This window comes from Setaria viridis, chromosome 5 (genome assembly GCF_005286985.2).
Source record: "Setaria viridis chromosome 5, Setaria_viridis_v4.0, whole genome shotgun sequence".
NCBI lineage: Eukaryota > Viridiplantae > Streptophyta > Magnoliopsida > Poales > Poaceae > Setaria > Setaria viridis.
In genome coordinates this window covers 15,999,353-16,012,372 of record NC_048267.2, presented here as the reverse complement: position 1 = coordinate 16,012,372, position 13,020 = coordinate 15,999,353, and the positions used below count along the sequence as shown (strand labels likewise).

The window sequence follows — 13,020 nt, the reverse complement described above, 5'->3', positions numbered from 1 at the left end:
TTGGGGCATCAACCGGTACTAATGTGCACTATATTAGTACCGGTTGGTGCCTCATCCGGTACTAAAGGGGGTAGCATATTAGTATCGGGTTAGGGAACCAACCGGTTAAAGACCGGTTGGTGCCCCCACCTGGTACTAAAGGGGATCACGGGGGGCTCCTCGGGGACTATCTGTTAGGCCCGCAAGTTGCATAGCTAGAAAAAGCTTAGCGGGTCGCAACGAACACAGGAAGATTTATGGCTGTTGTAGATGTGTAACATGCTATATATTGCATCTTTTATCCTGCTAGAGAAAGAAAGAAATCATTGAATAAAAATAAAGCTTCATGTATGTTGATCTGTGGATTCCGAGCAGTCAATTTGTCGTGCAAGCTTCCAGATTCCGATGGTTGCATAGCAATGCCGAAAGTGTGAAAAGCCCTAGATAGTTGGTTGTTCTATTTTGGCTAACCTTTCAACACCTAATCGAAGTCTTTCTTAACAAGAAAGCAAATTAAGAATCCTTGCACTACAGTGCATGCTTTGATGTTTTATCAGGCGGGCATTCCCTTTTCACAACTAAAGCGAAGAATTCCTGTCGTCTATGCACAAAGGTGACATCTAACAACACTGAATCTAGTCCTACCCATCCTTTCCGTCATCTGTTCATGTGCTTCTCCTCCAACTTTGACATGATCTTGGTGACCTCAAGCGCGTGGAATGCAGCGGCAATCTCTGCCCAGCCGAACGACCGACTCAAGCATAACTATGCGGTTGGTATGGCGCATCATCTTGGACCTGCCCAAACATGGGAACCTGGCCCGACTGCCCGAGATATCCTGGAGTAGCAATGTGTTTGGTACAGACTTTCTATCCATCTTTCACAGAGATTTTAGCTTATACACCTTTCAGATTTTAAGATTTGTGATACATTAGATGAAGGGCAAAGATGAGGTGGGAAGCAGATCAACCTTGCATATGTACATATTTGATTTCATCAAGCCAAATACATATCTAATCACCACATAATGTTAAATTAGCCTATTCAAAATGTTGAGTTAGGATCTATTGATTGTTGAATCATTTGTAAGAAAAGTATTGAGCTATTGATTGTTTAATCAGTTGTAAAAAAATATTAAACCATGTATCAAGTGTGGACACAACTTGGGTGAGGTGAGGAAGTAAGCCTTCCATCCATGTATAAGCCCACGTCGGCATAGCGCCCGACTATGCTTTTACTTTTTTTAAATTAATCTATAGGAAATGTTGACATAGAAAGTGCAAGTTGTTAAAGTGCTCGAGGTGGATGATGTTTGCCACAAATAATGGATTTTAAAGATACGGCACTTGCTATCCTGGCTCAAGCTGACACATCTAACCAATCACTACCCATGCGCACACAAAAGGCTGTCTAACTGATTTTTAGGTGAGTTTTTGTGGTTATTGTCTTGGTTTCAAATTGACGTAGAAAAGCAGGTGCAATATTCTCTGTAATTGTGTAGGAGTATAGTGTGCTCAAATTAAGGTTACAGCTTTAGTTTTTCCAAAACTCATTTGGCATAGGGAGCTTATTACTAATTTTATTAGCTACTCACAATAATTAAGCGATAAACAATCAGCAAAGTTGGATGGACGTTCTTCGAAACTCTTTTTTTATGGCGGAGCAAGTAGGCTTATTATGGACGAACGGTTGAGATCACTAGCAATGCGGAGCCTGACCCGTGACCCCCATATGTGTGTGGCCATTGGCCCAACTGTCAACGGATAACGTGCCGCGTGTCAGTAGGACGGAAATAGCGTGTACAAATTACAAAATGCCCCCGTCCCCTCGGCGGCTCGGCTTTTTTTTTCCCACACGGCCACACCTGCCCCCGACGAGCGACACGCCGCCACGCCATCGGCATGGGCGGAGGCGCGCGGTTACCCCCACCTCGTCCTCGCCGACTTCACTTCCACCAGTCAACGCCGATTCCCTATCTGCACGCTACCGCGCCTGTCGCCGCCTCCTCCACCCTCTTTGTCCATCGCCCCGCTCCAATCCCGAGCGCCCGCGTCTCCCGCCCGCGCCGCCGCGCCGCCATGTCTGCCGCCACCGCCGCCGACTCCTCCTCCACCATCGGTAAACCCGCCGTCCAGCCAATGCCGCTGCGGGCCTTCCCATCACTGGCGCCGCCTCCAGTTTGCGATGTTATCTCTGCTTTTTTTTCTTTCTTTTCGTTCTAGAGAGTTAATTCTTCCGAAATTCACGCGATTGATCGAGTCCCGTTTCGTTTTCGTGTGATTATTCATTTTTTCCACGGTTGCGTGATCGTAGGAGTATCGGATGCCACGGGGGTCGACGCTCGCTCGTTGGAGAGCGTCGGGCAAAACGACCTACTGATCGTTGGACCTGGCGTGCTTGGCCGGATCGTCGCTGAGATGTGGAAACAGGTTACAACTGATTGCACCTGAGATAGATTATCGACCTTGCCTCTCTGTTGGGAGCAGCGTTACGTCTGTAAGACTCCAACTCGTCAACAGCTTGCAATGGGGATTGGATAGCTTTAAACAGCTTGCAATGGGGATTGGATAGCTTTAAATATCTACGGTTGAGTTATAAAAAGGAATGTCGACTGATGATTGCACCCAGACACCCAAAATTACATTGTCGTGGGAAGAATAGTGTAATCCTGGATTACATGCATATAGAAATGGATAACACCTGTAAATAGTCGGATTTTGATCTAAAGGGTAGGAGAGAGTGGCTAAAGTTAATCTTGTTTTAAAGGCAACTAACTGCAGGTCGCTCCAAAAAATAGAAATACAAATCAACCATTCAACTGTGCTAACATTTCTTTAGTGGTATAGCGAAGTACCACTAACATGCTATGATTTTGGCAATTGTAATCAATGATATTTTTATGGCTGTTACCCTTGCGATATCTTTGCGGCACAGTTTGTAAATGTCAATTCCTTCACAGGTCAAATACCGTAAAGCTTATTCTGATTAAGAGCTTGCCTTGTAGGAACATCCAGGTTCCAATGTTTATGGCCATACTGCAACCACAGATCATCACTGTGAATTAACTGAACTTGGTATCATTCCCTCCTTGAAGGGGTCCATACCAGGTCCAAAATTTCCATATGTTATTTTCTGTGCTCCGCCATATCGTTCTGAGGATTATGCTGGGGACCTGAGGTAAATAACTGTATGCTTTCAATGATGATTGCCTCCTTTTGTTCATTCTGTATTTCCAACGTGGACATGCTCTGATTTTCTCTTCATCAGAAATAATTATTGAAATCTCCATACTTGTCAGTTGTAATGCATGATTGGCTTTTGGGCACATTCTTCTAGCATTTGGCATGCTCGGTGCTTGCAAAAATGTTCTATAACATGGAATTGTAGGGCTTTGGTTATTTATTCTCTTACTGAAATTTGTTTATCTTTTAACCAAATTTGCACATTCAATATACTTTTTAAAATAATCCGACAAGGCTTTGAGATGAGTTATATAATAAGAACAGAGAGGTGTTTGCAAGGCTTAGGATGAAATGCAATGTGCATAAATTAGATGATGCAGCCTTATGTAACTCATCAAATCTTTTAAGGGCTCTGCCTGCAGTTAACGACTAGGCGACTAGCTATATATATCGCAAACCCATACCCATCATCATCAATGAAACCTGTCACCATTCCAGATTCGAAGGCTGGTGAAACCTTCTTAAGGGAAAAAATCAGGGGAACGTCTCTCCCCCTTGGTCGAGTCATTCTCATCATCATCGGACAATTTTTGCCATTGTGATCTAATGGATCCACAATTAAACAGAGAAACCAGGAAACTTCTATCAAACCTGTTTCACTTCATAAATGCTAAATAAAAATATGACTTGGGTGGCTATTGGCTTCATCTGATTTGTTTGCCCATTAAGTTTCATAATTCTTACCCAAGTCTCTTGTGTAAACATATTGCTCCCCTTGCAATAGGGTTATCTTAAATGAGTTGAGACTATGCCAGGAAACTGCCACGCTTCAAGGGGGTTTACTGGGCTTATGATACATGGAGGGAAATATATGAAACTGCCAGCACTAATATCAAGCAATGAGCATCACTGATTCTCCCTTAATTGGCAGGACTACATGAGTATTGATCAACGAGATGTTGCCTTTTCTTCAATAGATGATCCCTGAAGCTAAAAATATATGGATGATGGCAGATCAAAATCACCTATATGTTCATCAGTGTTTTAGTCAGTGCTGCTATCTTCTTTCAGGGATCAATCTCTCTAGCAAATTAGCAGTGCATGGACTCAGCCCTCAAATCACTTCCCTGCTCAGCCAGCCTCTTCCCCCGTCTAGGGATATCCCTGCCGCTAGATCCACATCTACTTTCCCTCACCACGCTAACCCGGCATTGCTGCCACCCCCACCCTGGCCCTTCTCAACCAGCCGTCCTCCTGCCTGTGGTTGGCAGCATCCCCACCGTTGGCCGGCCTGCTACTCCGGCAGTAGACCATCACCTGACCCTGAGAACCCTCTTTCCTGAACTCATTGACTGAAGTAGTGCTGTTTTCTGGCGATGGAAGTGTGTAAAAGTATTCATGAACGATCCAAGTGTTCTCACCGTCAAATATGTCTAGCTCTGTCTTGTACTTTAAAACCATTAGTGTCAAGTACATGTCAGACATCCTTATTTCAGAAGACATTTGCAGAGTAGCAGCTTCGAATTGGAATGGAGAAGGCTCTTTCCTGTTCACCTCGAGTACTGCCGTCTATGACTGCAGTGATAATGGATTGTGCAGTGAGGTATTATTACTCTGAGATTTATATTATACATCATACAATAGAAGAGTTTTCTAAGTCATTCGCTTGCTTCTCATCTTTGTGGGTGCAAAACTCTCCCCTCTTTTTTTTTAGTAGAGGACTAGAGACAGTATTACTTTCAGCTAATATTCCAAGCAGAAGCATTCGAAACTCGTATCGGAATTTGTGAACTATGGAACAAGAAAAAGGATCCATATTCAGGCTGGGAACATGCTGTTTCATGGATGTTACATTTTTTAATTATGATCCAGTTTCTAGAACCCTGGTCTATTTGCTTGTGCTTTACCACAATGTTTCAGTGCCAGGTCTGGCTTTGTTGATTTAATTTAACCTTTGTCTCTTTTCTGCTTGTGTAGGATTCTCCATGCATACAGATTGGTCAAAGCCCTCGTACGGATGTCCTTCTAAAAGCTGAAAATGTTGTCCTTGAGGCAGGAGGCTGTGTTCTCAGGCTAGTAGGACTTTACATATCCTCACCGACATGTCCTTTTTTTAATACATATTCCTACTTTCAAGCATCTAGTGTTCTTTGATATACTTTGCCCGAACCCCACTGAATTACAATTGGCAGAACTAATACAATATTCCTTGACTTCCAACACAAATCGGATCGAGGTCCTCATGTTTACTGGTTGTCAAAAGGAACCTTGGATGCACGTCCTGACCATATACTCAATCTGATACATTATGAAGTAAGAGTTGCTACTTATTTATGTTTGTATTATAACATGGATGATTGTATTGTGTAGAAAGAAAATCTAGAAAATTGCCCCAACTCTTCCTAGTGCCATCCTCTCGATGAGAGTTACAGTTCAGATCCTAACAACTGGTATCAGAGCCGTACTATCCTGTAGCTTGAACATCTCCTGCTCACAACCCTCCCTAGCCACCTTTCGTCCCCAGCCGGTAGCAGAAGCACCGGCTGTCCCTGCTCACTCCTCTCCCTCTACGCAGACGAGCGGCAGCTCGTCGGAAGCAGCCTCTTCCCCACGCAGCCCCCCGGTGGCGCGCTATGTCCGCAGGACAGTCTCAGCACTCGGTCGCCTCGAGTGCGCGGCGTCGGCAGGAGGCCGAGCTCGCTGTGGCAGAGGAGCGTACCCGAGTGGCGGCGGAGACCGCTGCGGCGGCGGCGGGCATCGAGGCTGGTGGCGGCGGAGCTGGCTGCAGCAAGGGCAGAAGCGGAAGCGGCGGCGGCAGCGGCAGCGGAGCTCGATACTCTACGTGGCGGTAGCATCAGCAGCGCTACCTCTGCCGATGGCGGTACCGACATAGAGCTCGTGCTAGCAAGGGAGGCGGCGCAGGAACGGGCGGCGTAGTGGGCAGCCGAGCACCCCCGCGGGCACGGCGGCGGCAGCCCAGACGGGCGTGCACAGCCGGCGCTCCAGGCGGGGGCGCGCGCGATGACCGTGTTCCTGGCGGACATGGTGACCGCGACTTCCAGGGCGACCCGCACATCGACCTCGACTGGAGGTCCAGCGATTGCGGGAGAGGGCTGCCTAGCTGGAGGCGGAGATGGAGTTCGATCGGCGGCGCGGCGGCCGGGTCGACGGAGAGCGCGGCCCTTACAGGCAGCGTGGCTCTCCCTCCTCGGACCGCTGTCATGGTCGCCACGGGGCCCATGCTGTTGTCAGGGAAGTCGGCCCCGGCGGTGGGTGGCCTACCCTCACCAAGACCAACTACGTCGAGTGGGCCGCGGTGATGAGGGTGAGGCTCCAGGTGCGGCACATGTGGGAGGCAGTCCGATACAGTGACGTCGACTACGATGAGGATCGATGGGCGCTGGACGCCCTCATCGCTGCAGTCCCGCCCGAGATGCAGTTCTTGCTTTCCCAGAAGCGGACTGCCAAGGAGGCTTGGGATGCCGTCGCTGCGGCACGCATCGGCAACGATCGCGCCCGCAAGTCCACACTGCAGGCACTTCGCAAGGAGTGGGAGAACCTGGCCTTCAAGCCAGGTGAGGACGTTGGTGACTTTGCTCTCCATCTCAACACTCTGTTGCAGAAGATGGTGCAGTACGGCGACGACACCTACGGCGAGGAGAGAGCTGTCGAGAAGCTCATCCGCTGCGTACCCGAGAAGTACAAGCAGATCGCTCGCTCGATCGAGTCTCTGCTAGACCTCTCCAGGATGTCGATCGAGGAGGCGATAGGTCGCCTCAAGGTCGTCGATAGCGACGAGTCACAGCCTCCCTCAGGGCCTGTCATCATTGGCGGGAAGCTCCATTTCACTCAGGAGCAGTGGGAGGCCCGCCAGGGTGATCGGAAGAAGGGGGAGCCTTCTTCCTCGACAGGCGGCCGCAGGCGCGGAAAGCCACGCAAGGCGCCCAAGGCGCGACGAGGTGCCGAGGGCGGCGCGCGAGGAGGCGCCCAGGGTGGTGCTGGCGGCGCGCGAGGAGGCGCCCAGGGTGGTGCCGCCGGCGAACACAGGCCGCCACGAGACGACACGTGCCGCAACTGTGGCAGGCTTGGCCATTGGACCAAGGACTGTCGACAGCCAAGACGCGGCCAGACTCACGTCGCACTAGCGGAGGAGGAGGAGCTGGCTCTGCTCCTGTCACATGCAAGCATCGAGCTAACTCCAGCGGCATCGGCCGCAGCGGTTCTCCTCCACCTTGACGAGCCGAGGGCACACGCCTTCCTCGGCGACGGCTCCAGCAACGATAGGATTGAGGGGTGGTGCCTCGACACCGGCGCTACCCAGCACATGACCGGTCGGCGAGAGTTCTTCACCGAGCTTGACTCTAGCGTCCGAGGCACCGTCAAGTTTGGGGATGCCTCCGGCGTAGAGATCAAGGGCGTCGGCTCCGTCATCTTCACCGCCGAGTCTGGAGAGCACAGGCTGCTCATCGGAGTGTACTACATCCCCGCGCTGAGGAACTCTATCATCAGCCTGGGACAGCTGGAAGAGAACGGTTCGCGCGTGGTGATCGACGACGGAGTCATGAGGATTTCGGACCGCTGTCGTCGCCTTCTTGCCAAGGTAACTAGAGGCGCAAATCGCCTCTACATCCTCAATGTGCAGGTGGCACAACCCTTCTGCCTCGCTGCTCGTCGGGACGACAAGGCGTGGCAGTGGCACGAGCGCTTCGGGCACCTTCATTTCGAGGCCCTGAAGCGGCTCAGTGCCAAGGAGATGGTGCGAGGCCTGCCATGTCTTGATCATGTGGAGCAGTTCTGCGATGTTTGTGTGTTGACAAAGCAGAGACAGCTCCCCTTTCCCCAGCAGGCGAGCTTCCGAGCCAAGGAGCGGCTCGAGCTCGTGCACAGGGACTTGTGTGGCCCGGTGACACCGGCCACACCCGGAGGACGACGCTACTTCTTGTTGCTCGTCAACGACCTCTCCCGCTACATGTGGGTGATGGTCCTCGGCAGCAAGAGAGAGGCTGCGGACACCATCAGGCGCACGCAGGCTGCTGCGGAGGCAGAGTGCGGCCGCAAGCTGCACGTGTTGCGCACCGACAATGGTGGCGAATTCACGGTGGTTGAATTCGCATCGTACTGCGCTGATGAGGGCATTTAGCGCCACTACTCCGCGCCTTAAAGCCCACAGCAGAACGACGTCGTCGAGCGGCGCAACCAGACTGTTGTGGGAATGACTCGGGCCCTCCTCAAGCAGAGGGGGATGCCGGCTATTCTCTGGGTCTGGTGGTAACGGCTGTCTATATCCTCAACCGCTCGTCCACCAAGGCGCTCGACGGCAGGACGCCATATGAGGCTTGGCATGGGCGCAAGCCGGTGGTGTCCCACCTGCGGGTCTTCGGCTGCCTCGCGTTTGCCAAGGAGCTTGGCCACATCGGCAAGCTTGACAACAGGAGCATTCCAGGAGTGTTCATCGGCTACACGGAGGGTTCGAAGGCCTACCGCATTCTCGACCCGGAGACACAGCGTGTGCGCACAGCGCGTGATGTTGTGTTCGACGAAGGGTGAGGATGGGCGTGGGACAAGGCGGTGGACGACGGTTCGACTCCGACGTACGACGACTTCACTGTTGAGTACGTCCACTTCGAGGGAGCTGGGGGAGTAGGCAGCTCTTCTTCGTCGAGCGTGCCTACCCCGGTCCCCGAACCTCCACCGACTCCGACGCCTGCTACTCCGGCAGCGCCACGCTCTCCAGCCGCGACTTCGGCTGCGACGAGCTTCTCGCCAGCACCACCACAGCTGGCGACGCCACGTACTCCAGCACCGACGGCCACTCCTCCGAGCACGTCTACTCCGACACCAGCTCATGTCGAGCACAGCCCGGTGGAGTTCGCTACTCCGCTCTCTCACGACGAGGAGCGCATCGACGCGTACTTCGACGGCGAGCAGTTGCGGTACCGTACGATGGAAGACCTCCTCGGCGACAAGTCGTGCCGGGACTGGTGCCTCGCGACCTGGAGGCACAGTTGCACCTTGCATGCGATGACGACGAACCTCGATCTTTCGCGGAGGCCGAGAGACACGCGGCATGGCGCGCTACGATGCAGTCGGAGATGGACGCGGTTGAGAAGAACCGCACCTGGGAGCTTGCTGACCTCCCTCATGGTCACCGCGCGATCACCCTTAAATGGGTGTTCAAGCTGAAGAGGGATGAAGCCGGTGCCATCGTCAAGCACAAGGCTCGCTTGGTGGCACGTAGGTTCGTGCAGCAAGAGGGGATTGACTTCGACGATGCTTTTGCCCCCGTGGCACGGATGGAGTCCGTGCGACTCCTCCTTGCGCTGGTCGCCCAGGAAGGCTGGCGCGTTCATCACATGGACGTCAAGTCGGCGTTTCTTAACGACGACTTGAAGGAGGAGGTCTACGTACACCAGCCGTCGGGTTTTGCGATCCCCGGCAAGGAGGGCAAGGTGCTGCGCTTGCGCAAGGCCCTCTATGGCCTGCGGCAGGCTCCGAGGGTGTGGAATGCCAAGTTGGATTCCACGCTCAAAGGGATGGGCTTCGAGCAAAGCCCGCACGAGGCGGCCATCTACCGGCGGGGCAATGGAGAAAATACCCTGCTGGTGGGTGTCTACGTCGACAACTTGGTGATCACCGGCACCAAGGATGCGGAGGTGGCGGCGTTCAAGGAAGAAATGAAGGCCACCTTCTAGATGAGTTACCTGGGACCTCTCTCCTTCTACCTGGGGATCGAGGTGCACCAGGATGATTCCGGGATCACGCTTCGACAGACCGCCTACGCCAAGCGCGTCATGGAGCTAGCCGGGCTCACCGACTGCAACCCAGGTCTCACTCCGATGGAGGAGAGGCTGAAGCTGAGCCGCGACAGCACGACGGAGGAGGTAGACGCTACGCAGTACCGGCGTCTTGTGGGGAGCCTTCGCTATCTCGCCCACACACGGCCGGACTTGGCATTCTCCATCGGCTACGTAAGTCGGTTCATGCAGCGACCGACGATGGAGCACCAGCAGGCCGTGAAGAGGATCGTCCGCTACATGGCGGGGACCCTCGACCACGGTCTCTTCTACCCGGGGTGTCCCGAGGCGGCACACTTCGTCGGGTACAGTGACAGCGACCACGCCGGCGACATCGACACCAGAAAGAGCACGAGCGGGATTCTCTTCTTCCTCGGCAAGTGCCTCGTTAGCTAGCAGTCGGTCAAGCAGCAGGTGGTGGAGCTGGACAGCTGCGAGGCCGAGTACATAGCGGCCTCCACTACTTCAACTCAGGCGCTTTGGCTTGCCCGACTGCTCGGTGATCTACTTGGCAGAGACACTAGAGCGGTGGAGCTTAGGGTGGACAGCAAGTCCGCTCTGGCCCTGGCAAAGAACCCCGTTTTCCATGAGCGGAGCAAGCACATCCGGGTGAAGTACCACTTCATCCGAGGCTGCTTGGAGGAAGGAAGCATCAAGGCGAGCTACATCAACACTAAGGATCAGCTTGTGGACCTACTCACCAAGCCCCTTGGGAGGATCAAGTTCCTTGAGCTCTGTTCCAGGACCGGGATGGTCCAACCTTCCCACAAGACGACGCACAAGACTTAGGGGGAGAATGATGCTGGATAAAGTCTTGTTGCTGGTCCTTGTGGGGCTGCAGTCCTTGTAGGGCTACAGCTGGTCCTTGTGGTCTTTGTGGGGCTGCAGTCCTTGTGGAGCTGCAGCTGCTTGGCTAGCCCTTGTGCTACTGTCCTTGAGGGACTGCAGCTGTTTTGTTGACTGGAGGACAGTGGGGCTGCAGCATATGCTTGCTGTAGCACCACTTTTGTTGACTACTTTTAGGGTAGGACAGTCCTAGGCATCTTAGACCATATTGTAGATGTTTTGGGGCAAATTCGGATCAATATGTACCTAAGCCTTTGATGCAACATATACACCGAGTGTTAATATGTATATGATCCCCCATGGAAGCAAATGATAATTAAAAAAAGTGCATCCATACTGTAGATACTAAGTTTTTTTTTAAAAAAAAGGTTTAAACAGTTTATTGAGATGACTGGATTCTCTTGTTGATTATATGTACCTGATTAATATGCCAGGGTATATATTTACTATGTGCTCTGCATTTTACGAATCTTTGCCTTATATGTTGTTTACAGGATGCCGCCTCCCTTGCAATTGCCATCATGAAAAGGAGATTACGCGGCCGCATCTTTGTGGGCTGTGATAATGAGCCTCTATCTAGGTCACTACCAAACTTCATCTTCTTCAGCTCCCTTTCTGCTCCGCGAAGATGATTTTGCTGCAAATACAAGTGCTGACATTATGAAACTTTTAAATTGCAGGCAAGAGATTATGGACCGTGTCAACAGAAGTGGAAAATTTGACACTAAATTCCAGGGCTTCACTGGTCAGTCAGTGATCTACTAATATTCTAGCTACTTCCATGAATTCCCTCGAGCGAACCATTTGCCCCTTAACATATCTGCATCTCCCTTTAATTTACTTGCTGTAGGGACTGATGGTCCACTGGGGAAAAGGATGGAGAATTCCAAAACCCGGGCTGAGATCGGATGGCAGCCCAAGTATCCAAGTTTCACAGAGTTCCTTGGTCTCAGCAATCTCTAACTTTCATGCGATGTTGCTAAATTCTTATGATTCAAGATGAACACGGATGCATAAAAAATGATGATAGATTTGGACGTGAAATGCTGAATGCTCATACAGTCACACTGCAGTTTTAGGCTGCTTTTGTTTTTTTTTTTTCTGTTAGATCATGTAAAGCATTGCATCATGGTGTGGCACATGTACTTAAGTTGCCCTCTGTTTTCTTTTGTTAACTCACGAAAGCATTGTACCTTCTCATCTGTTCCAACACTTGTAATTGTTTCCATTGCTCAATACCCCTGTCTCAGTGTCTATCTCTCTAGAATTGTAAAACAAATTCCAATAGTCATTTCGGATGTGCAGAAGCAACAAAAAAAAAACTGGATGAAAATAACTAATCTATTAGAGTTAGAGGAAATTCCTAGTGTACTCCCTCTGTTATTGTGTAGATACATAAGCCATAATGCCTTGTGTTTTATAACGAAGGGACAAGGGAATGTTTCCTAATAAACTTACAAATCTGATTTTCACCTTCAACCAGAAAACCATATTTTCATCCCACTCCACTTTTAAAACCAACCGATTCCCCCCCAGGTGGTTTCCAACGATTTAGCGTACGTGGCGCCATGTCAGCTGAGGGGTAAATCGGACCTCAATGATAGTTGAGAGGATTAAATGGACTTTTTCCAAATATTTTTTAAAAAAATTGTCTAAATATTATTTTCTAAAATATTTTCCAGTATTTTTTTTAAAAAATTCAAAAATATATTTTCATGATTTTATAGAAAATATAAATGATAGCTCAGCTCGCGGCTACCTTGCTTGTCGAGTTACCGCTCGATTTTTTTCTTAAAAACATCGTCATTGCCCTCGATAAGATTTAGGTCGACCAATGACCATCCGTTGATGGAGAGGTGGATCTTGACAGGCGCATTGTTGACGCCACTCCTCCCACGTCAGGCTTCTACCATGGCTACTCTGATTCTCATTAATGACCATGAGAGCTCGTCGCCCGAGAGAACATTAGGGATAAGTGCGGCACCTTGATGAGTGTGGGAAAGCCGCGGGTCAACTGCTACTCATTTGTTAATTTTCCCTGCAAAGTAAATGAAAAAATATTTAAAAACATTTTCAAAAAAATAATTGGATAAATTTACTAAAAACATTTGAAGAAGAAAAGTCCATTTAAGGCAAATATTATTTAGTCCGATTTACCACTTAGGTGACGTGGCGCCTCGTAAGCTAAACCCACCTTTAAAACTGAAAATTGGGGTTTA

At 50.5% G+C, this 13,020-nt stretch overlaps 1 protein-coding gene across 1 annotated transcript; it reads left to right on the top strand.

Moving 5' to 3' along the window:
• Positions 1–1,811: 1,811 nt before the first annotated feature.
• On the top strand, positions 1,812–12,037 carry LOC117857689 (uncharacterized). The gene is made up of 9 exons (XM_072294225.1): positions 1,812–2,097; positions 2,293–2,408; positions 2,984–3,156; positions 4,671–4,764; positions 5,139–5,250; positions 5,386–5,474; positions 11,296–11,381; positions 11,482–11,546; positions 11,652–12,037. The coding sequence occupies exons 1-9, from the start codon at positions 1,881–1,883 to the stop codon at positions 11,762–11,764; spliced, it is 1,065 nt and encodes a 354-aa protein (XP_072150326.1). The 5' UTR covers positions 1,812–1,880; the 3' UTR covers positions 11,765–12,037.
• The last annotated feature ends 983 nt before the right edge of the window (positions 12,038–13,020 follow it).

What these genes read in the sequence shown, in the direction of transcription:
- LOC117857689 (XM_072294225.1), top strand. Translation starts at nt 1,881, where the DNA reads ATGGGCGGAGGCGCGCGGTTACCCCCACCTCGTCCTCGCCGACTTCAC. An exon ending in ATAATGGATTGTGCAGTGAG is followed by an intron (nt 4,765 to 5,138) that starts GTATTATTACTC and finishes CTGCTTGTGTAG; the next exon opens with GATTCTCCATGCATACAGAT. An exon ending in TCAATCTGATACATTATGAA is followed by an intron (nt 5,475 to 11,295) that starts GTAAGAGTTGCT and finishes TGTTGTTTACAG; the next exon opens with GATGCCGCCTCCCTTGCAAT.